The following is a 26,221-nucleotide window of genomic DNA, read 5'->3' on the forward strand; positions in this document are numbered from 1 at the left end:
ATATTGAATATACCCAATATTTCCCATTTTAATGTTAATTCTGTAACAGATGTTGCTTTATTGGAGCAGGACTTTTTAGCTTTCAGATAGTTTAGACATGGACGGTGCAAAAGAGACAACAATCTGTTATCAGAAACATGCCTGAAATATCTGGTAAATATCCTGAATCTAAAAATGGCAATAGCTCTAATTTAGAAGAAGAATACCAGATGATGTTTTTCTTCTGGGTGAGGAAGGCTTTACATGGTAGTGGATGTTGGTTATGAAGTTTTATTATATACTGTATATGTTTTAGAGCTTTGTGACATCAGCAGTGCTTTCAGCCACAACAGCAACAAGTGAGCATTAGCAGACCTCAAAATGTTTACGACACACGTTACAGTAAATCACAGTTTATCTTAGAATTCACACAGTTACAAATATTCCTGTTTGGATTAAACAAATAAACACTGAATCACTGTCAATCAAAGTGTGTTTCTCAAGGTCAGTTTAGTGACGCTGAATAATGATTAAGCCCTCAGCTCGACCTGTTTGGCCTTTGTATGGAGAGAGAACTTGTGATCCAGTGATGGGAAACAGGTTCAGTTATTTGTCCTCTGAGGAAAAAAAAAAAAAGAAAAAAAAAGAAACTAGTGTGTCCTGACTCTTGCCGGTTGACAGTTGGGTGCAGTTATTGATCCTAGTTTGGGGTTTTTAATTCTGCCCTTCCTGACTCCTCTTTTCCATAGTCTACTTCCCTACTTTGCCCCCCACCCTCGGCAGTACTCCAGTGAAGACATGGAAAGTCATTAACAAGTGCCCCCTTTGTTGCCGAACAAACACAGATGGTATTTGGCTCATGCATGGGGGATTAGCTGAACCCTGGGCCGGCCAGGGAAGCAGGCAACCACTTTACAAAGAGCTCCAGGCCTGTGTGGGTGTCAGAATATTTCTTAAACTGCGGGTCGGGGACCAAAAACCAGTTGCAGACATATCTCTGACGAGCTCCACTGTTTCCAGGGTTGAGCTTGGGTTTGCACGTTTTGGGTTTTTTTTTTTTTTTCGGGGGGGGGGGCTACGGAAAGTTTGAAGCAAACCGCAGTGTAAAGCTTTACCGTGGCACTGGACAAGGCAGAGATACACACATCTCCTCTGGCCCCCCCTAGTGCTGTGGGGGCGTGCAGGACAGCAGGGAGGGGGCACGACGGAGAACAAACCCCCGTTTGTTCTCTAGGCGAGGCGTTGACTGCAGCACTGACAAGAGGAGTGACCTTCCGCTTTGTTTGAACAAGAGGTCAAAGGTAGAGCCGTGCCCCAGTGCATTGTGTGCCTTGTAGTGTTTGGTGGCACATTTGAAACATTGAAATAGTCTGAAATAATGATAAAGAAAACTATTTACATGCATATACTTTAAGCTGCTGTCATCTGTAGCTTTAAGTGCGTGTACTGAAGCTGTGTTTCAAGGCTTTGTTCTGCTTTTTCAATGAGCTGCTTGGCATTTCAGGGCTACAGTATATTCCTCTACACAGTCTCTATCAGCCTGTAGGTGTAGGCGGAGATGTGTGTGTATGTATAGTTCAAATCTCTGCTGGTGTGAAGCCAAACCCCAGCAGTTTAAATGTGAGAGCGCAGACACTCAGCGTGCGCTTGTTGTCAGCTTGCCTGTGAAAAAGAGTGAAGAACCTGCAGGGGAAGCACACCTGTTCACCCCTGAGCCCATGACCTTGTGCACGTGTGTGTGTGTGTGTGTGTGTGTGTGTGTGTGTGTGTGTGTGTGTGTGTGTGTGTGTGTGTGTGTGTGTGTGTGTGTGTTCACGTTTCACTGAGCATGTGTGCGTGACTGTGTGTGTGTGCTGATCAGGGGCTAAGACACTAAAGTAAACACTAACACTGACTCATAGCAGGCTAATGATTTACCTGAATGGCTGTATTTCTCCTCACTTCAGACAAACACAAGCACACATGCACATGAACATACACAAGGTTGGACTGACTGGTGTGTTTCTTTTTCTTTTCTTTTCTTTTTTTTTTAACATTATTGCAATAGAAAGAGCCTAAACATGTGCGTGATATTTTCATAAATCGCATGTGAGGAGAAACGTTGGCTGTTTAGTTTTCTGAGGCGATGCTAACGTGAAACAGTCGTGCTTTCTGTTTCCAGACGATCTGCCTCACAGCACAGGGAAGGTCACAGGGTCTACCATGCTTGAGTTTACATGTGAAGGAAAGTGGTACCTCTCTGCTTTTTATTTGCACACTCGAGTAACAAAAAAAGCTTTACTTTGCAGAGATAAGGATAAAAACACACGGCTCTTCTTTGCTTCCAGGCAGCCTGTTTTCCTGCGATGGAACAAGCAGATTATTATTATCTCTGCAAAGTCTCAGTAAAGATCGACAACGGGAAGCAGGAGGATGTTCACAAAGCATTTCTGTGTAATCTGTTTTGGAAATCAGCATGTCTAGGGAAGCGTTAAGGAGACTGAATGTATCTTGTGTTTATGTGTGCTTATCACATTTTGCTCATACCAGATTTCATACCAAGCCTGATGAAGTTGAAAGATAGCAGAAGCATTCATCAGTGTGAATCAGAACTAAAACAAAATGGAAACATGCACCCACAGATCGGCTACGCTGGCTCACAGGCCACAGGGGACATGTTTAATTGCGGGGGACATTTTATCAAGTTTTAAGTGTGTGTTTGCCTGAAGCCGTGTTAAAGTCTGACCCCGCTGACTTAGAGCTGTCATTGTGTTTGTCTACCTGAGATGGGCGGGCTGACATAGTACGCCAATGTCGTTTTGGGTATGGGTTGTTTTTCTTCAGAGCTAACACTAACTACCTCAGGAATGCACAACATTTCTGTGTGTGTGTGTGTGTGTGTGTGTGTGTGTGTGTGTGTGTGTGTGTGTGTGTGTGTGTGTGTGTGTGTGTCGTGTGTTAGAACGTGTTGAATCTCGAGTTCAGAGAAAGGACTTGTGGACGGGTTTGAGAAGAGGTGAAAATCCACATATCACAGCATTTACAATCTAGGTTAATTGTAATACTTGTCCCTGACTTGTTTGTATATAAAATACACAAACAGAACAACACAAAAAATACAAGTGCAACTGTAAAAACAATACAATCAATAATACGAATTACAAAGAAAAGAGGCTACAGAGATTCATATTCTTTTTACCTACTTCCTAAATATTTTGTGGTATTGGGTTTGGGTTGTGAGGGGTTTGGTGTGTAAAGGTAATGCTTGCGGTTTACAGTGGATCATTCTCCTGATGAGTGTTGAAGTTTTTTTTTTGCGCTGAATGTCAGTGTGACGATACTGAACCTAATGCTAATCTGAGCTAACCTAATCCTAATTGTAGTGTAACACTGAACTGAATTTAGTTGCTTCCTCCACTCTCTAATCCTGTATTCAAAGGCTCTTGTGCCTGTGTAACTGTTGGGAAAGAAGACAGGACATTTAAGTGTCATCACCTAAAACCGATGAACTTTCAGCTTCATTTTCAAACATTTGTCTTTGCACTTTACACAGACTGATGTGTGATGGACCGACCGACGACACTCGTAAGGAATAGACTGGAAAGCGTTAATCCTCAGGCTCACTTAAAGAGCAGAGTGGGGACTTACGGGGATTAAAAAGTTAACGTGTTAAGTTGTGCCCTCCATTCTCCTCACTGGGCCTAAAGGGATGTCAGTGGATTTACGGTGAATCTTATTGCAGTTTTCTGTAAATAGAAGCCGAGAGGCAAAGAGGAAAAACACCTCGGGTGTCCGGCGATGTAGAAGTGATGATGGAGGAGCCTCTATTTACAGCATCCTAATCAGAATCTGCTGCAAAAGCTCCAGGGATTTTGTCACTACTTTGGGAATTGCAAGGAACAGGATGGTGTTTGACACAGATACTTTATACCTTTAACCTTTTTTTTTAAACCCAGTCGTACTGTTGTTGTGTTCTCTATTAACAGTGTATGTGGCAAAACTCATAAAGTCATGGCTTGGGGCAATTATCTTATCATGTTATGTTGTGTTGATAAGCAGAATATCATCATCATAATCAACATACCCAGAACATGTAGATAAGAAACTCAAGTGTTTAGAAGTAGCTGAAGAGTAAAGTGAACAAAAACCAACTGCTTTCGAGTGAAATATTTCACTAGTGCTTCACTGAATATGAAGTCTTGGTAAAAATGTTTACAGTGTTAAGCATGTAGCCAACATTACAGGGAAAAACACATATGAACGGGTCATGTTCACGTCCCTGAAGCTGACACACAGTCATAGCCTCTATCAGAGATCGAGGTTTGTAATGAGCCAGTCAAAACAGAGCAACAACCTCAAGGACAACCTAGGCATTCAGCTCGAATCATGACTATTCATATTTCAATGCATAAATCAGCAACCACCAGCAGCAACCCAAAAGTTAACCTCAGGCACAAAAAGATCAATAATCATTAATGACAATGTAAATGCTGCATACAAATAGAAGGAAGACTCATAAGAGCAGAAACTAGAGGCCAGGAGACACCAAGACAAACCCTGCCCACAAAGCAGGTCTGTGGGCTATGGATAAAAACAGCCATCGACATCAGCAGCTTACTGATATTAGCCAAGCACATGAACCCAGAAGAGATTCAAGACATCTCATGATAAGCATGTTAGTGCAAGCAACTGATGTAGAAAACTTGTGATCTCTGGCATCTCAGTGGTCGTCACGCTCCAAAGTTGCCAACATCACGGGCAGGAAATCTCTCATTCTGGCTTCGGGTGCATGTTTGAACCCAGCAGCAGATAAGATAAGTGCCTGAAAAACAACGTTGCAGAACACCAGCAGCCGTAACAGCGTGATTATTCCTCAACAAAGCCATCCTGAAGCAATGGGATTGGACTGTTGCCAGGTGAGCTTGCTTAGAAAAATGCTGTTCAAGCATCAGTAGCAAGTGTTTGCAGCAGTTTGTAAGTCTTTGCAGTTGAGCAGTGCAGCAGCAGCAGCAGCAGCAGCAGCGTGTATATGGTGCAGTGTGGATGTATTGATCGAGTGTAGTATCTGGCGTTTGATTACAGCAGCACAAGACAACGTATCTGTCTGATACTGGCTCACAGGCGTCTAATATTTGTAGCTCAAGTCTGTCAAATCTTTCTTTGTGATAAAACTAACATTAAAGTTGCATGTGAGAAAACAGGAAGTTGTCAGTTAAGTGTTTTATTTGCAGTTTCTAATTGGTTTGCCCAACAACACACTTTATATGAGGGTTATTTGGTGATTGTAATTCTTAAGAAATATAAAATTATTGTTAGTGTTCATACACAGTGTGTATCACTTTGGAGCATAACCAATATTGCTGATTACACAGCCCACAGCCTTCTCTGAAAACTGATCCAGCTTCATGCAGAGGGAAAAGAGAGAAGACACTCACCACAAAGAGCTGTCACACTGCCAAGAGCCTTTTTTATTCCCGTATTTATCCCCCCCCCTCCCTTTGCCTTTGATGAAAAGACATGCCAGGGCTATTTGAGGGGCTTAGTGGAGACAGACAGCGTGGGTTTCATGTTTTGCTGTGGTTTTTGTCTGAACTGCGGGTGTGACAGGTCACAGGTGTGAATGCACCGTCACAGACACCGGGCTCCCTAACACTTTTGGCTGCAGAGTCGCGCCTGACTCCAATCAGGCATCCCGGCAGACGCCACAGGATCACCCGCGGAAACAATAGCACCTCAATTTGCAGCCAAGAGAGTGCGCCAGGTTCATTTGTTTAAGGGAGAGGGGGGAAATAAAAGCTTTTTATTTCTCAGTGACAGCACTTCATAAAGATGTGTTGTTAGTGATTTGTCAAGAATTAAAGGTGCTAGCGTGGAAGATAAAGAGGTACTTTTCAGTTCAAATGCGGGAAAAAAGAATGACTCTCAGTTCTGCTGCAAAGAAGTGTTTTTTAATTTGTTGACTCTCTCTCATGCTGTATTTTCTCTCTTGTCTCCCTCTCTTCAGGAGTACTGAAGGACTACCTACGAGAGCTACCCTACCCTCTGATCACCAAGCAGCTGTATGAAGCCGTGCTGGAGTCCATGGCCGTGAGGCCTCTGCGTATTGGAGCAGCAGGCTGCGAGAACGACCAGGCCGACTCGGAGCACACCGTCAGCCTGCTGGAGAACCTGCCAGAGGTGGAGAGGGTGAGGAAGATAAACTGCACATCCCCCGCTTGATCTCACAGTCATCTCAGTGCTGGAATACTGTCACAGAAGTGGTCGTGAAAGGCATAATTGTGGCGTAGATAATGATGGTTACGATGTTAAGATTACTATGTTTAATTTCTATTACGTAGGCTTTTACATTGGGTGATATTAGTGGTGGCACACTAACCACATGTCTTCATCTTGTCACCTGCATATAAAGATTTTTAGACTACTGATGTACGACACAAAGTGAAACTGAAGTGCGACTGATGCTGGATTTTTGAGGATGACACAGACTTCAGCATTTTAATATTTAAAATTTGATATAAAATGAAATGAGAGAGGGAGAGAGAGATGGAAAACAAACAAAGATCGCAGAGGTTTAATCCCCAGATATCCTTATTATCTTGTCTTATACAAATACTTTAGGGATCCCTTGAATATAGTTATTTCTGAATTATGAGACACTGATTTTCAACTGCTACAAAAATATCTTTGTATTTTATGTACTGCAACTTCTTTTTATTGACCAATATAAATGCTGTTGTCAGTGTATCTGCCATGAGCCTCCATTAAACTGTGTCTGCTCAGCCAGTTTATTGTTCTATAGCACTAATAATGACAATAAGTAGCAGCTGCAAGTGGGAGCGACAATGACACAGACATTTTAGACTCACTGTCAGCAGGAAATAAATGCTCAACTCTCTGCTACACATGTTTAATGGATTTAAGGTCACACAATGTGGAAAATAAATAAATAAATAAATCCTAGATATAACCAGTACATATGTAACTCTGCTTAGAGTTTACAGTGTACAGTGTGTTGCCAAGGCCACGTGGCATCAGATAACTCTGGGGACATTTGTCTTTAGAAATCCCCCTTGGAATAATCATTTGAAAGGCTCTTCTGCTTAAACTTTCCAAACTACTATCATAGCTGTTACAATAATGGGATATCTAGCAAGATGTAAAGCATTCACCTTAATGTAACATTTTGCCTTGTCTGCAAAAAGTGTCATTTTTCTTCATTTCTTACATGAAACAGCTTTTCACTGTTACAAACAGCATGTTGAAGTAGATGTTACAGTGTAGCTCTGCTGCTGCCGGTGGTACTACTACAACTACTAATCATAATAATAACATGTCTTATTTGTCTGTGTTTGCACACTCGTGTGCGTGTGTGCGTGTGTGTGTGTGTGTGTGAATCAGATGACACTGCGGAAGCTTCTCGACCATCTGAAGCTGGTGGCGTCCTACCAGGAAGCGAACAAGATGACATGTCAGAACCTGGCGGTGTGTTTCGGCCCAGTGCTGCTGAGCCAGCGTCAGGAGGCGTCCTGCCACACCAACCGAGTCTTCATCGACTCTGAGGAGCTGGCCAGCGCCCTGCACTTCAAAAAGCACATCGAAGTCCTGCACTACCTGCTGCAGCTTTGGCCAGGTTGTTAGCTTTTTTTTTCCTTCCTGAGCACATTTTGATATATTTAAATACGTCCTACAAAGTATCATGGCTTTATAAAACATCTATTTTACTGTGAGATTATATGTTTGTACTGTATATACCAGTGTTTTGCCCGAGGGTCTCGCACAGATCAGCACCAGCTCTGTGGTTCAGCTCTACAAAGGACTGTTGGGCTGGGCTGCTTTGATCGTTGAGGTCATCCAACACTGGCACAAGTACAGCTGATAGCTATTGGCCACCATCTGTTGGCTCCCCAGAGATGAAACTCTCCACAGAGTACTTCATCATGGCAGGCTGAGCCAATCAGAGCCAAGCCACTAAACCCTAATGTAAACCAAAGTTTCGAGGCGTGGCCCCCCTGTCTTAAGATAAATCACCAACCAAGGACAGATACCCAGTACCAGCCTCGCTCAGCACAGGTCATCTGTCTGCCTGCACAGCTGCTCTGTGCCAGCTGCAGCTGTCTGCTCAGTGTGAGACATGAAGGAATCCAAAGATTATTCAGGAGGGAGCTGAGAATGATGAAAAGAGCTGCAGGCGCTGTAAAATTTATATTGGTCACAGCAACTAATTTGAAATGTTTTTGAAACTTGCGGGTTCAATATTTTTATGTATTTGTGTTCACCACATCTCTAAGCAGTGTGTGAATGGCTGCTGTCAGGCAGTTAAAGTCTCAGCCCCGCCAAGAAGTTAATCAAAATATTACAAAACTGGAGCGCCCCGGTGGCTCAACTGGTAGAGTGCGTCCTTACCGCAGCGACCATGGGTTCGAGTCCGACCCATGGCCCTTTGCTGCGAGTAAAGGCAAAAACTGCCGCAAAAAAAAAAATTGACCTGTGCACTCTCCCTAGGCGCATTGATCAGATATTTCCATTTGAAAATCCATTAGTGCTATCAGGACAAAAGCCCGTGGTGCAGCTGTTGGCAGTTTGCCTGTTCTGACCTCTTTAGAAAAAATGGATTTTCTTCTGTGGGTTGTTGCCACTTTTATAAACATTAAGGTTAATGAGAGTGGTTGAAAATCCATCATCCAATTTTAAACATGCGCGGTCATCAATCTCAAACTTAGCCGGCTTACTGTTCCTCAATTCGGAGTGCAGTGTTATCCTGTTAAGTTTGTCAAGCTTTGTTTCAGTGTGTCCCGAGAGCACACATTTTTCAAAATGCACAAGCATGCTGTATCTTGAAAAGATCTTTTCCAAGCCTTCCTCCTCCTAACATCACGTCGGACAGACTCCATCCCTGACAGACTCAAATCCCCAGAGCTCTTGCCCGTGACCCGTAGCTTTGACCGGACCTGCCGATCGATGTCGGACGAAGCCCTGATACTGTGTCTGGTCCTGCCTCTAAATTTAACTGCACCCTCTGACTCCCACGTTGAACCAAATCCGTGTAAACCACTGAAGTCGAGCACCCTCCGCCCTCCTGTGCATCCACTGGGGAAGAAACGGAGCGAGAGAAACTGAATAAGTCAGCATTTGCGAATCTTATAATTGCAGGTAGCTGAGCGAAGTACAAGTGAAATTTTAAAAAGATAAACAGAAAAGTGCAAAGACATTTTTGTCTCATAGGCTAGAACACAATTGTAGACAGTCAAATGAGGAGATTGGAGGAATTTTGCTGTGTAATCATGTTTTTGTAGTCTTTTTTTTTTATTTGCAAAGAAGTGATTCTGTGCTCCTGTCTGCAGGTGATGTCACCCAGCTAGTGCCTATAATGACCTGTAATAACCTTGACAAAGCTTTCAGTCCAGGTCATGGTCCAGGTTCAAACCTTTGTTTACTCCCTCAGTGACATCTCCGTTCTGTCCGCTTCCCTAGCTCAGAGCATGTAGGACGCCTGGACTATAATTAAAGACATTCCAGGCTTAACCTTAGCCCTCAGCCCCTGAAGCTTCACCCTAACATTTCACAATCATTATAGGATATTTCCAGCCGCCTCTTCACGCCTCTCACACACACACACATAACCCATCCCTCCAAGGCATTGTTGCTCGGGCCTCAAGTGTGCATTGGGCAAGTGCAGGGGACATCTCTGCATAAAATCATTGGCACTTCTATTTACAGGAAGTGTGAGAGAGCATGAGCATATGTGTGCTGAAGAGGCTGAGGTGGTGTTGTTGAGTCGAGTGTGAATTATGCAGTGTGCCAACTGTATGTGTGAGGAGATGTGAGCAGATGGTTAGACAGACCGACTGACAGGAAGAAGAGGAGAATGTGTGTGTTTGCAGTGAGGGTGCGAAAGCGTTTCATTGTATTAGGTTCTGGTTTTTGAAATCAAAAAATCAATCAGTAGCAGCGTGATCAAAGCACAACCCTCTGGAGTCCACTGTGGACTCACTGAGGTTGATCTGTCCAACTTTTGTCTTTGTTTAGAACCTTACCTCACATGCATAGTTTCCTTTTTTTGGCAGAAATTCAGTCTGACTCATCATTTCTTATTAAACACACAAATACAGCAGAGGAATATAAAAAAAAATCTAGAATATATTCTATTTACTGGTAAAGTGATTTTATCCCAACTATTTTTATGCCTTTTCATTGAAAGTCTATTTATCCACTGATGAAAACCTATTGTAACGCAACGTGCCGTGTTTTTGTTTGCTTTCTGCCTTCATTTTCTCTGCTGACAGCCAATAACTTTGATCGTGTCATCAGTGAATCATGTCTGAAATGAAATAACACAGTGCCTCTTAAAGGAGGATAATTTCTGTTTGTTTTAGGCGATAATTGCTCGAGTCTTTAGCCTCAGGAGAGCTGCAAAGCGTGCAACCGCTGCACATAAATACTGTATCAGCACCTGCCACTCCTGATGAATTGAACTGGAGTCAACATGGATCACAATTCATCAGTAGTTTTGTTTATGAAGCGTGTAATATTGCATAGAAATATCTTTCATCCCCCCTGGAGATAAAATCAGAATTACTTTTGTCTCATATTGTACCTCTTGTATGTGACTTAAAGCCCTAACTGCTTAAACTTTTTGTGTTTTTTTTTTTTTTGTTTTGTTTTTTTTTGTTTTGTTTTTTTTTTTCCTTTCCAATCCAGTAAGGGAGAGCTAGAGGTGTCAACAAGTGTAGGTACACTGAGATAAAGAGAGACAGGTAACTGGACTGTGCTGGTTGTGTTGGAGTGCTCTCTGTTCCTTTCTGTAGCACAAGTCAGATGTTCCTTTCATAAACAGCGTCTCAGTTTAGTTAATTTTTAAAAAAAGATTTGCTTTAGTCAACAGTTGATAACAAACAGCACAAGAGGTTGGCACCAAAGTCACAGAGTGTGTTGGTGTGGCTTCAGCATGTGTTTGACTTTGAGCACGGCATGGCATGTTCATATTTGGATTATTTTGGCAGAACGTGTGTCATATATCAGGGTTTGCAGAACTTTGTGAACCTACTGTTGACTTGTTTAAATTTCTATTTACTGAGGAATTCTCAGATATAAACCTTTTTTAAATGGTAAGAATTAGATGTGTTTGCAAATAAAGGCTTCTTGTTTCCAAGGCATGATTTTCAAGGTCAGTTTCACTGTGAATTTGCCAACAGGGGGATGTGTATCACTTAAGGGGTTAGTTCATGTAGATTACAAAAAAAAGAATATTTTTCCACTTACTAGCGAGATCTCCGCAGATAGCTTCAGTTTTTGTGCCAATGTTTTCAGATACCTGCCTCTGAGATTTCTGGAATTTAGTTTGTGGCATTGAAAGCAATTGAAAAACTACGCTGGAAAAACTGAACTGCTTCCTATCAAAAAAATAGTCCCAATGAGAATTGGTGTGGCAGCAGAAACATCAGAGACATTCATCTGCAAAACTTGCTATCTGCATGGTTAGACACCACTAGGGTGGGAAAATGTTTCTCCTCTTGTAATATGGGTGAACTAAACCCTTTAAATTAATATTTCATAATTTTGGGAAATATTCTTTCCAGAGGTTGAAAAAAACTCCACCAAATAGCTCTCTTGGAGAGGTTCTTTATGTTCTTGTCTTGGCAAAAAAGCTTATAAACATATTTCCCAAAATCAAACTACTCCTTTAAGGATATTAGTTCAAATGGCCTGTATACTGCACATCTGATTAACTCCACTGGTCTTTTGTCTCCTTTCCTCTCTGCTCCTCCAGTTATAGACCCACATGGCCAGTCCTCCTTTCAGTCCCCTGCAGCCTTTTTGGCACAGGCCTCATCAGACCTACTGGTAGTTCCTCCTCTACGGCGGAGAAAAGAACGCCCCCAGGTCCTGAACCTCACTGAGGCGGAGATGGCGGGTGTCCTGCGGCCCAAACCGGGGCGCCTGGACAGCCCCAGCAACCGCTACGCTGGTGACTGGAGCGGCTGTGGTGACAGCTACTTCCCTGAAATGCTGCTGCCTCCCAGCAAAGAGGAGGCGGACTATGACGATGTGCCCTCTGAGGATACAGAGGCAGCTGAGGAGGGGGAGGAGAAGCCTGAGACAGCAGAGGAAGATACAGCGCAGAAGGTCACAAGCTCTGCGTATGATCCCACTGAGCAGGAGCAACCTCCAAGAGAGGATGTGGTGAAGGAGGAGGAAGAGGAGAAATCGGAGGAAGAGGAGGAGGAGGAGAAGCAAGGAGAGAATGATAGTTCAGGCATCGGGCAGCCATTAGACGATGAGGAGGAAGAGGAGAGGGTGTGCGATCACATCCTGCCGCCCCGGCTGCCCAAAGAGCACACCTACCAGGCCTACATGAAGATCCAGGACATCAGCCCAGTGCTTAGCAACAGAGTCAACCTGAGAGACCTGCAGGAGAGCATCGACACTCTGATAGGAAACCTGGAGAGAGAGCTCAACAAGAACAAGCTCAATGTCGGATACTGACTCCTACCACAGTCTCTCTCTCTCACACACACACACACACACACACACACACACACACACACACACACACTCTCACAAAGCCTGATGAGGTTTGGGGAAGACCTTCTTTACCGATCAAGGTGCTTCAGGATACAGCCACAGTGTTGCCATGGAGATCCTGTGAGATCACCATGGCAATGTGGCGTGCAGTGCTGCTGTAAAAACCTAAAGGATGACATGAGAAGAAACGTAATGGGGCACTTCTGACGTTTGTACCTTACCCATAGACATTCCTAATGTTTTTATTTTCCTTTTATTTTGTCGACTGTCTTACTTCATGTTGTTGTTGTTGTTGGTTTGTTTCAATCCGGTTCTGTGTTCCATGTTGTTATTGTTGCTTCTCTTCTTATTAGAAGAACCCATTGACCCCTCAGGGGTTTAAAAGGTGCCTTAATTGTGTGAAGGTGGTACGTCGATATGAAAATCCACCCTGGAATAAAATGCATCTCCTCCCCTGATCTTGATACAGTGTTGGCCACCAACAGGATGACCTCTGTGATGTAGAGTTTTTACATTGAAAAAGGCTAAATACAGTATGGTATATTTTTAGCAGGTATGAATGCACCCTGGGTGCTACGGGACTCTACTCATGCAGAGCAAAGTTACTGATAGACTGTATTTATCCATTTTTTAAACTTGACCATTTTCATACCAAAACATCCCAGTGCTTCCAGAGTTTCCCCAAGTCTTGGCAGAATCTGAGGCAGCATGTGGACGTGGGACACTTCCACATCCTTTCAGTGGTAGGAAAAAATCTGGGATACATTAGGCCTTTCAATTAAGAAGTGGTTTCCAGCAAAAATATGTAATTAAGTAATTAAATTAATAAAAAAAATGTGCAAAGACAACAAAACCATCCTGTTGATCAAGGCAGCCCCTCTGTCATTTTTGGCTGCAGAAGAAATATGTTCCGATATTTTATTGAACCCCGCTGATATTTACCAGAACATTAATCTCTTAACGCTGAATCGGAAAACTCCAGGATTTGTTTCTGAATTCATGCTTCAAGCATCTATTTTCATCTAGTTTCCAGCTTGTAACAAGCTTTTACTATTTATTGAATCAGATCTTCAAGAATTTAATATTGCTTCTCCCCCTAGCCATAGTAGATATTAAACAACCATGTTTCTGAGGTTGTGTTGAACACCTTTTGATGAGTAAACTGACCTTCACGTGTAAAATCAGTGGAGTGTTCCTTTAATTTAAACCAAGATCACAGGAGGAACTTGTGTATATTCTGTTTCAGGGTGGATTTCCTTGTTTAAGGCAGCAGAGAGCTTTTCTATTGAGGTATGAAACACTAAATGTTGTACAACAATAATGCACTTATGAGGCAGGCAGTAGTGTAGATTGTCATTATAGATCATGCAGTAAAAAATATTCTGGCTGTGGACTGAATTGAGGGAGAAACAGCCGCCACTGAAACCTCCTCTTACAGATAAATATGAAAGACCATGGGTTGAAATGTATTTTCTTTGAGCAAGATTTTCAATGTCTAGACACCATCTACAGGCATACACACGCCTGTCAGATTTGGGTACGGGATAAGGGGACTAACAGTTGTATCTCTGTTTATCTCTGTTCACAAGCGTACGGTAGAGATGTGTTTTGATTTTGAGCAGGCAACGAAAAAAAGAGAGAACACGTGTTTCATATGGCATCATGTTCAGTTTAGGCTTAAAAGAATAGTTTGACATTTTGGGAAATTTCTTTATTCACTTTTATGCCCAGAGTGATATGAGAAGATCAGTATCACTGTCATGTCTGTACGCTAAATATTAAGCAAGAGCCCAAAGACTGTCAGCTTAGCTTAGCGTAAAGACTGGAAGCAGGAGGAAACATCTAGCCTGGGACTATTACAGCTAAATTTGTAACAAAAACTTTCACTTTAATAATAAAAGTGGCTAAAATAAATATATTATTTTTCTCAATTTCTATTTTAAATAGCCCAGATGTTGTCCTCTGTCCCTGTCTTTTATTTACTTCAGTTCTTTGGTATTTTCAGTGATGATGTCATTGTTAACAAAACAGTGCCTGGCTTCAGCAACTGTTTCAGTTTACAGTTTGAAGTAACATTAGCTGCCTAATGCGAGCAGCTACTGTTACTTGCAGCAGGTATAAGCCTATCGTTAGTCACATCTCTGACTGTATGCACTGGTTAATGTTTTTTAACTATCAACCACTAGAAAACAATCTGTCTCCAGGCACCTTTAACATGTTATATCTTGTTTGTTTAATTAGTACAAAACAAAGAAAAAAAAAAGAAAGAAGTTGTGATTTTACAGGATCTTTATGCTCAGCTCAGCAAGCATCTCCTGGCTCCTGCTACATATTTACCATACAGATGTTAGAGTGGTATTGCTCTTCCCATTTAACTCTTCTCAAGAACCCGCATGTGCATTTTCCCCAAAACATCAAACTACTCCTTTAAAATCCTTCCGCTTCTCCCAGCTTTTGGCAAAACCGTGAAATAAAAACAGCCCAAATGTGAAGCACAATTTCCAGAGCAGCAGTGGGAACTGTTAGCGGTGGGCTCCAGTTAGTGCGACTTAGCTAGCTGCCTAAATCGACAAAGGACGTTTTCAGCAATCCAGGGATTCAGAATGATCAGTATTTAACCTATATGTATATGTATATAATTATATAAATGTATTCGGAGTATATTATTTTTACAGCTTCTATTTCAATGCCGTATTTAAATACTTCCGATGACCTCGTAGTGTTGACTTGTAGCAATAGTCGCTTTTCCTCCCTTCAAGCTACCTGTACACATCTTAATGTGCTGGACTAATGGTACAACTTTAGCTGTAAAATATATGATAAAATCGTGTCCTTGCAGAAAAAGTGATATTGTTATTTTTGTTATATTGTGTATATATTTGACATTGTTTCGTGTCTCTGGTGGACTAAGCTATGTTCATGTGTATTTTTTTTTTTTTTTAAGGTACTGAACGTTGCATGGTCAAAAGCTTTACTGACATAAACAAGGCTCCTTCTCATCTGCCTTTGTATTTGATATTTATGTGTAAAAAGAATATTTTGTTATGTATGCTCGTTTGTTTGTCACCCTGTACCTCCAATAGACAGATAATTGCATTGTTCAAGCTTTTCTCCAGAGGACTTAAAGGCAGACAGCGACTCAGTTTGGTGCAGTTCTGACTCAATAACTGTCCAATTAATTTCTCCATGAATCGTTTGGTCTGTGAAATTGTGTAAACTCGCAATTTGTCACAGTCACAATTCTGAGAGGCCCAATGTGACAGCCTCAAAATACTTGCTTTGTCCAACCCACAGTTCAGAAGTCAAAGATGTAGTGTACTCTCACATAAGATAAAGATAAAAATGTACTCATTCCTCAGAAGTTACAAGCTTGAACTTGTGAATTTTTACTTGAAAACATCTGCAAATATTCAATCCACATCCATCTCCACACAAACACTGCAAAATATGTCCATCTCAGATCATCCACAGTCTAAAAATCTAAATTTCAATTTCATTTTTATGTGATCCAAATCAGAATCACCTTTGATCAAATGTTATTTTCTAGGAGTTCATCCCTCAAATGCAAAAACAAGAGAAACTGAATTGACAATAAGTGAATCTGTCTTAAAGATGGACACTTGCTATTTGCATTTATACAATTTTCATCTTATTTTTGTTCCACACCCCGCCCTCCTACATGATATCTGTTAATGATCCTGCTGCTTCCTGGTGAAGCTGTGGCTGCCGCTGTCAGTCCGAGCAGCTCTGGTGAAAGTGAGTTTCAGCGGGGTTCCTTTCAAACCATCTGTCTGCCCAGGCAACACAAAAACAACCAGGGCCTCATTTAAGGAAGTCAGTGTGGAGCGTCGGCTGCTCTTTGATACCTTTTAGATCCTTCATTGAAATTGGAAGATTGTTTTTTAGATCTGAAAGCTGCCAACACACATTTCAAAGATCCAATTTGACTATGATGTTTTTACTAAGAGGCCCTCAAATTGATACTCAAAGGATGCACTGAAGCTAGTCTAGTCTTCTTTTTTTTTTTATGGATTTTGACATTAAACAAAAATTGAAACACTTAAAATAAGGACTAAATTCTAAATTCACTACTTTTTACCTGTCTTGTCCTCTTTGTCCTTTGGAGAAAAAATGCCACATGGAAAGCATCGCTAAACAAAACAGAAAATTGCTTTGTATTGATCCTGAGAAATGTATGGTCATAATAAAGTATATTATTTTACATTCACATGTAGCCTCTGTGTCTTTTTGCCAGTGATAGGAACTCCATCATTGGCTCTCGGACACTTATTGCGCTTGTTTTTTGTGATTCATTTTGCAGGACAAATTCTGATTGTGCATCCGTCTGAACAACGAAGCATTTATTTACGCAGTCAGAATTGTGGTAGTGCACAGTTAATGTCTTCTCACTCCTACACACACGTACAAGCCTGGAATTCATTCATAAAAAACTTTGTTCTTACATTTTTTTTGGCACTATCTGGTAATCTGCATGTGGCTCAGCAGTCATATCACTGTTGAAATGACTCAGTCCTGCAGCCACACTTTCCCAAACAATTCTGAAGATTGTTTTTGTTTTATTGAAAACCAGTGGGAAAAGATTATCTTAACTTCAGGAAAATTTACTCTTTTTTTTTTTGTTGTTTTTGTTGATTCATCTCTTTGCTGTGGGAGCATTGTAACCCAACCTCAGCAGAGTACAGATAAATAAGTCGGGGAATTGCCCTTGTTGGCTTGTGGGAATCTCCCAGAACGACTTTCAGCTTCAGGGACATTCCCAGGATGCAGCTGCATTTAGCCGTCCAGTAAAATCCACTGCTGGAAGGCTGCGCTTCGACTGTGGCTCCAAAAACCAACATTACCAGCAACGTTTTCTGAGATATACACAATTAACCTTTACTAAGTGTACCACAGGTAGACTCCAGAGCAGTTAGCTGTAACAGTTAAAAACAGCATTTTAATGTTATGTGTGTTTTCAGGACTGTCAAGACTTTGCCCAAGTGACTGCAGCTGAGGTGATACACATCTCTGGCAGTTAGCATGAGAAGTCAGAGCAGCCGCAGGCCTTTCAGCACTAAATGGTTTTCAGACTTGTTTGATGTCACTACTGTGGGTTCATATCATGTTTTTATGGCTCTCTTCACAGGTATGAGGAAGCTTTAGGGTACAGAATGTACACACTAAATTTACACACACCCTGCAGCCCTGTTTTATATCCCCACTGAAGTAAAAAAAAAAAAAAAAAAAGATATCTACTTGTCTTAAACCTCCATAAACATTCGGACTGGAATTTATGTGGAGACAGTCAAATATTTCATGTACAGTTGGAAAATGTATATCATTTTAAACATGGAGAATAATGCTCCTGTCAGTCTCAAGTTATTTTGGGTCTTACATGAAGCCTAAATGGAAAATGATCCACTCAACCAGTTCTATTTATTTCTACCTTTTTCACTTCCATCTTTAAAAATCTGAGAAAAGGTTTCACGTTTAGATTCAGGTGCTGACTCTAAACGTAACAAGTCCCCTTTTATAAAAAAAATACTTCATCCACGTTTGACTTGCAAAGTAGTTCTCTCAGTCCCAATAAAAGCAAGAGTGAAATCCCATATGAAGCCAGAGGTAGACATAATAACATGGAGCCTGTTTGGATAGTCAGGGTCGCCACTTGATATCGGGCCGTCTGTCAGAGTGAACTCAACTGAACTTTTGTTCATTTCTAATTTGGGAGAGAGCAGAGATATGGGTCTCTTTAGGTAAACATCCTTGACAGCCACCTGCATGTGAAACCAGACCTTTTCTCTCCTTCTTCTCCTACTCTGTTCCCTTAATCTCTGCTGACCTTTGAGTCAGTATCATGGCCAAGCAGCCAAGCAGCCAACCACACAAACACACCGTCTTTGTTATTTTACTTTTTTTCTTCTTCTTGTGTTGTGTCGTTTTAACCATGGCAATAAAAACAAAAGGTTTGGGGGGAGATTGAACCCTTTGGCGATCTTAACTGCTGTGTGATGAGATGTCAGAGCAGACATTTAACATACGCCATGTGACCTTAAAATAAAGCTGTTGTTGATATTACACCAAAATAGCAGATACATGAGGAATTATTTTGTTGAACTGTGGTGTTTTAGGAAAAGCAACATGCAGCCTGCAGCAGTAATCACATCCTAAGGAAACAATCACAGTAACCTGTTTCCCATTAATCAGTAAAGGATGTGGAAAATGTTTGCTCTCTCAGCTCCTGGTTTACCAAGAACTAGTATCAGGTGCGTGTGGCCAAGGTCTAATTGGAAAAAAAAACAAACCCTAACAAAGAAATATAAGAGGCTTCTAAGAAAATGAAAAAAATCAAGCAATTTATTTAACATTCAAAAGATGACAGAGTGCAAAAAAATGTTTTGCACATAGAACATAAATGTGTGTTTCAGCATAAACATATATTTATTCAGCTACCTGTGCAGGCCTGTTCACCATTTCCAATTAGTTGACCTTCCTTCCTTCCTGCTGATTGGCTTTTGCTGTTCATCCAATGACCTATTTAAGTGTCTAGAGTTAGAAGGTCTGTAAGCTGTGTTGTCCATGGTCTTATGGCGGTGTGGACTCAGGGGATGGCAATGGGCCCAAATAGAGTGCTACCTTTACTTTTCTTTTTTTGTTTTTTTGTTGTGAAATTCTCACCTGCTTCTCTACTTCACCTTCGGGCTTGTTGCTTTCAAAAAGGGAAATTTGCCCACAAGGGTACCAATATACCCATTATAAGATGTTGGCTGTGAGCAACTATCCACCTCTTCTTTCCTAATGCGATCACTGTTTACTCACAAATGTACTTCATTTATTTTCTGTCAAAATGCTCAGTCTTGCAGTGCAACATCCACTTGTAGTGACTACAGCTTTATTGGAGTTTTTACAGTTTAGGGAATGGCAGCTGTGGTCTAGCTTAATGGAGAAACATTTCAGTGACTTGAGACTCGACATGTTTATTTACATTCAACCAAAACCACGATCCTGTGTTTGTCTCCTATCCGCTCCAACCACCTCCACCTACAACCACTTCCATTGGAATTCCTAAATGACACTCATAAATTCATAAAAACTTTACGTCCGAACCTCCAGAGTGCAGCCAGCGATTATGTTTGCCGCCACAACGTAATTGTGGTCCTACAATTTTCTTCCAAAGGGACAAAACTCTTGATTTTACAGTGAGTTCCTTCTGTATCTGTGGTATTGCCTGTGCTCTTCTCACTGGTCTGAGGAGGGTGAGGCTCTGCTGGAATAAGCTGGTGTCACATATTTGTGAGCACAGATCAGAGTTTAACAATGTCTGATTTAACATTTGATTGATGATGTTGGCGGGTTGTTTGCTTATGTTGGTAGGCCACTGTCAATCAAATTTAATCAAAACACAACCACACAGACCTGAAGCAGATTAGCTGAGTTTAAAGTGTAAATAATAACTTACTTTCTTTGTTACTTTCTGTAACCAAGAAGAGGTCATGTTGTCACCACATTTCAATCAACACATGATAAAAATGTGGTATGCACTCAGGCTTTTTCATCCAATCACAGCTCTATGTAAGTGTACATGCATAAATTACAAATTATCATCACATTCAGCATTTTCAAGCCTTCATACATCTTTCACTGGATGTGTTCTGAGAGGCTCAGGTTGGTTAATGGTCTCCAGTACATACTACTCATTCACTCCTTATAAACATGGCAGAGCTAAGCCTGGGTAATTGCTGGGGACCTTTATGCAGTGACCCCGGGCACACATTCCATACATGCAGTGCCCTTCAGTGGGAAGGCTATTAAACACATTTTACCAAGGTCCCAGCCTTTCTGGTGTGTTTTTTGGGGAGTCTTTTGTTCCCCTGCGGTCCAGCCCCTGTACTTGGCAGCTCATCTGAGAGCCTCGGGGCAGATCTCTTGACGCACCGCTGACAGATCAGCGTTGATGATGAGAGAGCAGACCAGAGGAAAGGGGGGGGGGGGTAAGATGAGGAAAGAGCGAGAGGTGAAAGTGAAGAATGGAGGGAAGGAGAACACAGAGGAGCGGCGCTTTAGATCCTCAGGGGCCGGGCCTCACACAACGTAGGCCCTCTCCTCTGTCCTCCCTGCCTCTTCCCTCCTCCACCTCCATTGCTCTGTCACTCAGGACTAGACTATTTCATTTTAATAAGGCTAATCCCTCCTAGAGGTAAGCTGCTCATCACCTCTCTCCCTCCTGCTCCTCCAGAAGAGAGCAATCTCCTTTCAGCGTGAGGACAGGATGAGGGTGAGGGTTTGCTCCGCTTGATAGGAGAGAAAAATGTGAAAGGTGAGACTGAAAAGAGGCCTTGACAGCAGCTGTGGTCGGGCTCAGTGAGAAGATTTGGGCCTCACTGGTTTGATAAACTTGCAGGTGGCACACCTTTAGTCCTGATTCATCCTCCAACCAGTCTTTAACATCATACAGATATTAAGCGTGGTGATGACTTTGTCCTCCGGAGAGGAAATGGAGGGATACAGTCGGTATTTTAGTGTATGCTATCGCCTGCCTCCTGTCAGCAGTGCACTCTCCAGCTGTCAGCAGTAAATCTTAGTTTGCTTGCTGCTTGAGGTGATGTCTCCTTGATGCAGACAACCTCCTACTATGGCCTCACCTAAAGGAATAGTCTGACATTTTGAAATATACGCTTATTCATTTCTTCCCTAGAGTTAGATGAGATGACTGATACCACTCTCATGTCTGTAGGATAAACATGAAGCTAGGGCCAGTAGTATAACCCGGGGAATAACTTAGCCTGGTTCTTTCTCTACTAATGCCTTTAAACTTACTAATTAACACATCATCTATAAAATCTGTTAAAAATTATTATTAGATGAAAAAACAGCAATGATTACGAGGGATCTTGCCAGAAACAGTTCTTGGCTTTTCCCCCTTTGTTTCCAGTGTGCTAGGCTAACTAGCTGCCGAGCTTCACTTTTAGAGTACAGATATGAGAGTGTTTTGGTTTGATTTCCACAGTCTGTTTTTCTGTTTTCATCACTAATGACAGTAGTCCATGTCAAAGAGGATTCAAAGTTTCCATGGTCATAAGAAAAGGCCTTAAGGGCTTTCTATGTATGCTCTGATAGACTGATAGTTTAGATGACAGATCCCACTCTGATGGGACTGCATCCTGCTCTGGATTTATGCCAAGATACCATATGAAACATTTCTCAAAGTTCAGTGGTGATGGCCTGAAACTTAATCTCCTGAACCTGAATTCTTTTGGTAAAAATATTGTGAATTTCGTGACTGACGAACTTCTTTTTGAAGTGGCTCAGACTGTGGAGCAGTAGTTGTTCATACTGACAGGTGCAGCAGGGTAGAGAGAAAATCTACCATCTGAGAGGAAGTCCTTATTCAGAATGATAACAGACTATATTTTTGTAGAGGAGCTTAAGAAGGACTTTAAACAAGGGTTAGTCAGGGTTTATATAAACAATGACATAATATAATATATAAATTAATTATTAAAAGTGTAAACATTCAAAAGATGATATAAGCATCAACTAATACAAACTCTGATCAAAAATGTGTATGATGAGCATGAGAGTTTTTCTGTTTTTTACCTTGAAAAGATTAGTTTGACAAAAATAATCCTGTCTAATGGTTTGCTTACTGGCTTTTTCATGGCTTTCAATTTCATATCACAGTCTTTATAATAGATGGAGGTTTGCTTTCTGAGCTCAACATATGTAATGCAACACAAACACCAACTGCACGGTTTTAACAATAAAGTGTTTACTCAAGGTGTGCTTGCTTGCTTTTTTTCTGAGCTTTCAACCTCATCTCATAGTTCTCATCAATGGATGGAATTGCTCAGAAAGCAAACTTAATGTTCTGAACACTTTGTAGCTTTAGAAGAGTAATTAGACATTGAGTCAACTTTCATTTGTCAAACTATAGAGTGCTGCAGGGATGATGTATTTTTGTAGGCCAACAACGAAAATGTTTTGAGCTTGTGCCAGAGACCTTATTTCAGGCATCTAACCAAAACCCTGTTCCAAAAAATCCATTGACTTTGGGATGAGGGAAGTGCACAAAGGCTAACTTATTTCTAGGTATTAGGACAGCACCATATACTACTGTTATTTTAGTTAACTTAACTAACTAACTTAATCTGTGGCTCTGGGGACAATGTTGGTCAGTTGGTCTGTCTACCACTTCGGTTTAGACTGGAATATCCATCATGTCCAAATTACTTTGGTGATTTCCGGACCTTTCATGTAGCACCAACATTTTTTTTTTTTTTCGTGAAATATCAGAGCAACTATTGGCTGGATTGCCATTAAATGTTGTGCAGTTATTTGACTCAGGGTGACTTGTAATGAATTTGGTGACTGTGATCTCTGACCCTGAATATTCAGTTTGACCAATACTTTGGTTTATGAACAAATACTTGTAAAACTAAAAACAATGCCTTTAACCCCTGTACTTTGTTTAGGTCTAATTAGCAAACGCTAGCAGGCTAATGTGCTAAACTATAATGGTAAACATGATAAACATTACACCTGTTACACCTCTAGTTTATTGTGATCACATACAAAGAACTAAACAAGGATGGTAAATATAAAGTTAAAGCTGCCTCTGCAATGAATGATTCAGTCAACTGCTTTATGTGTGTTGGAAGTTTTGATAAGTTGAATTGAACAAACCATACACTCTATTTTTGAGTATGCATAGGAAATATGAACACACACACACACACACACACACACACACACACACAGATGGTGCAGGCTGCTGTAGACCATGGGAGGTTCTGGTAAAATGACAAGAATCCAAACTGTTGAGAGCTTTGAAATTAGAAAATGAAAAGGAGTCAAGAGGGAACATTCCACAGCAGTGCCCCGGTCACCTGATCTCTTATGAGGTCAAAGGTCAACTAATGAAACTTACCACCAGCCTCTCAGAGGTTTTAAGGAGAAACATCTTTACGGTTTACAGCGATGAAATGTAGCCTGACGATTTAACTGGGGATAATTTTAGCAACTCAGAAGCTGCTTTGACCTGAAAGGAGGATACTGGTTTAAATTCTTTCTTGGAAAAATGTTTAGTGAGAAATTCCTGTTCTAATTATTGTTTACACTAGATGCCAATGTGCTGTTGTGACAAGGAAATAATGCATGACACAAGTCTGGACAATCATTTTCATGACTCGGGTTCCTTCTAATGCTTTTATCTTTGTCGATCATCAATCTGTCTCTCCTGTGTGACGTTGCACGTTTGTGTTAGTTGTATCTCTCTGTCTGCAGCTGGGGTCCCACTCAGTTGACTATGTGTGAAATGTGCAGGGTGCCCCCGTATTGGGAGATTTAGGCAGCAGACCCCCACTCCACCCCACCCCAACTGACACCCTCCCCAGCAGGAGCAGCTAAGAGGCCAGCCAGAACAATGCCAAGGCAATGGCTTAATTCGCCAGGCCAGATTTACAGCCCCTCCTGCCCAGCACCTGCTTACATTGTTTCCCTGGATTTAGCTTGAAAACTTTTAAGAACTGGTGATAAAAATTGGACTACAGGCAATCCATCCTGTATAGACACCCCCCTTAGTTAAAGATCTTTTTTATGTTTGGGAAATCTCTTGGACTTGGATGAAGAAATCAACTGAGGAAAAGCAAACATCATGAATACCCTTTATGCCAGTGGGAGTCACTGGGTTTGTGGCCATGCTGTTGTCCATTGCCCAGAACCTTAAAGAAGTGTGAGTGCTGAGCAGCAGAGTTTAACCTGCAAATGTCTTTGCATATGTCTGTGCAACTTCAAATGCCACAGATGTTTATGTTGCACATGAGCTTCAATTGCACAACATTCTTTGCATCAGCCATTACAATAATAACTAACCAGTGAGGGTGAAGGCATTCCCCGTGTGTGTGTGTGTTGGTTTGCAGAAGGCACATTCCTGAGCTGGCCTGGGAGAAAGTGAGAGGCTCCACAGAGGACAGAGGGACTGCAAAACAGAATTCTCAGAGCGGTTTGAGGAGGGGATGACTGGAAAGCAGAGGCCCCTTTTTGTCACCCGGGCCTTGTTGGTGCCTCAGGGGCCATATGGACGCCTGCCTGTGTGCACCCTCACATCAGCCCATTCTTCACCCTCCACCACCCCCTCCACTTTGTGACAGGACCGTCCACGTGAATGAGTCATGGCCAGAGTGAGGTCGCCCCTGGCTCACTTATGTCCCGTGGAATCAACTCTGTTTTCCACCTCTTGCCATCTTATTTCTTTTCCTCTTCTCACCCAACATCCAACCATTTGTGTTTCTGTTGTTTATCTGTTCTCTCTATCATCTCTCTTTTCTTTTGAGGCATCTCGGACACAGTGTGAAAACCTGGCAATAGACAGCTGCCCCTGTATTATGCAGCCACTTCCCCCTCCCTCTGTCCCTCCAGCCTCTTTTCTGGCAGGGTACCGGCTGTCAGTTGTGACTATAGGTTTGCTGGGCTGCTCTTGACCTGAGGTGGACCCAGCACTCTGAAGCGTCCTTATTTTATCCCCGTGAAAGAGCGAAACTAATGGAGTCCAGAGAGCTGGAGCTAGTTGTTGCAACACACTGCAAGGGAAACAGCATTCTCATAAATGCTGTGAACAGTGTGGCAGAAATAAAAGTTTAATTTATGAAAACCCCTCTGTTGCGGTGAAAGAGTTTAACTGAAATTAAAGAGCAAACCATGTGTTTTTAGCCACAGAGCACTTGTGGAACAGTGTGAACATTACATTGCTTAGTGCACAACTGCTCTCTTGTTCCTGTTGGTACTGACTATTTCAAATCTTCCTTGACAAGATTTCAAGGCACACCACCAGAGTGCAGTTTCCAGCGATCTCAAAACAGAAGTGATTAGATAGCAGCTAGCCAGCAGATAACAATATGGCTATAGGCAGGTGGTATTGCTGTGTTACTGAAAAACAAAATTGATGGAATGACTGATGGGATTAACTTAATGACTGGATTCAAATCAGAAAATTGCCAGTGTAGCCCATCAGACAGACCATTTCTACTCTCGAGAGAAATATCTGACTCCTCATTTACTAAATCCTCCGCTATGTTCAACAGCCAGTAATGAACTGTCTGTCTGCTGTTTGATGATGGGAAGGAACTGTACAGTGGGTTTATCAGTGCTGTTTTTGCTGAAAGCAGCCTCCTGCTGTAATTGATTGAGTTATTAGACTGACACAGGAAAGTTAAACCAAAGCAATGAGCAGATAGAAGTAAAATACTTCACAGAATCATGTGATAATTATCTTTAGATGCATCACTGAGCACAAGCCCTTTCACATCACATTACACAGTCATTTTACACACCGTTTATAAAAGATTATTGACTAGTGCAGCTTTTTGAGTGTGGTCCAGTCATGTTTTTTACTAACTCACATTTTCTGAAATCATTTGATTTGAGTACATACTATTATTTTCCTGGCCTTGCCCTAACATAATGGATTCAGGTCTACATCCTCTTGCTGCAAATGATTCCAAGGTTTCTGCAGAGTTCACCAAGTTGAATTTAAGACTTTTTTAGGACCACATGGAATAGCCTAGAATTCTTTATTATTTTGGTACTTCACAGCTATATACACTGTTGCCCATAAAGTTGGAATAATTTTGTTTTCAGACACAATCCTCTGTTTATTCCTATTTAAATGCATCAGTAATCACTTTTGCACACCAGGTGCAATGATTCCATTATGTGTCCCAATTACCCAGGTGAAATGAAGTAA

At 41.6% G+C, this 26,221-nt stretch overlaps 1 protein-coding gene across 1 annotated transcript in view; it reads left to right on the forward strand.

Annotated features, from left to right (window-relative positions):
* syde2 (synapse defective Rho GTPase homolog 2) overlaps positions 1-12,790 on the forward strand; it is a 43,333-nt gene extending 30,543 nt beyond the window's left edge. Inside the window, exons 6-8 of the mRNA XM_022769179.1 lie at positions 5,963-6,144; positions 7,357-7,588; positions 11,726-12,790. Coding sequence (XP_022624900.1) covers positions 5,963-6,144; positions 7,357-7,588; positions 11,726-12,441 — 1,130 coding nt within the window. The 3' untranslated portion in view covers positions 12,442-12,790. The remainder of the gene's footprint in view (positions 1-5,962; positions 6,145-7,356; positions 7,589-11,725) is intronic.
* The last annotated feature ends 13,431 nt before the right edge of the window (positions 12,791-26,221 follow it).

Source organism: Seriola dumerili, unplaced genomic scaffold, assembly GCF_002260705.1.
Source record: "Seriola dumerili isolate Sdu_G_001 unplaced genomic scaffold, Sdu_1.0 BDQW01000002.1, whole genome shotgun sequence".
Taxonomy (NCBI): Eukaryota; Metazoa; Chordata; class Actinopteri; order Carangiformes; family Carangidae; genus Seriola; species Seriola dumerili.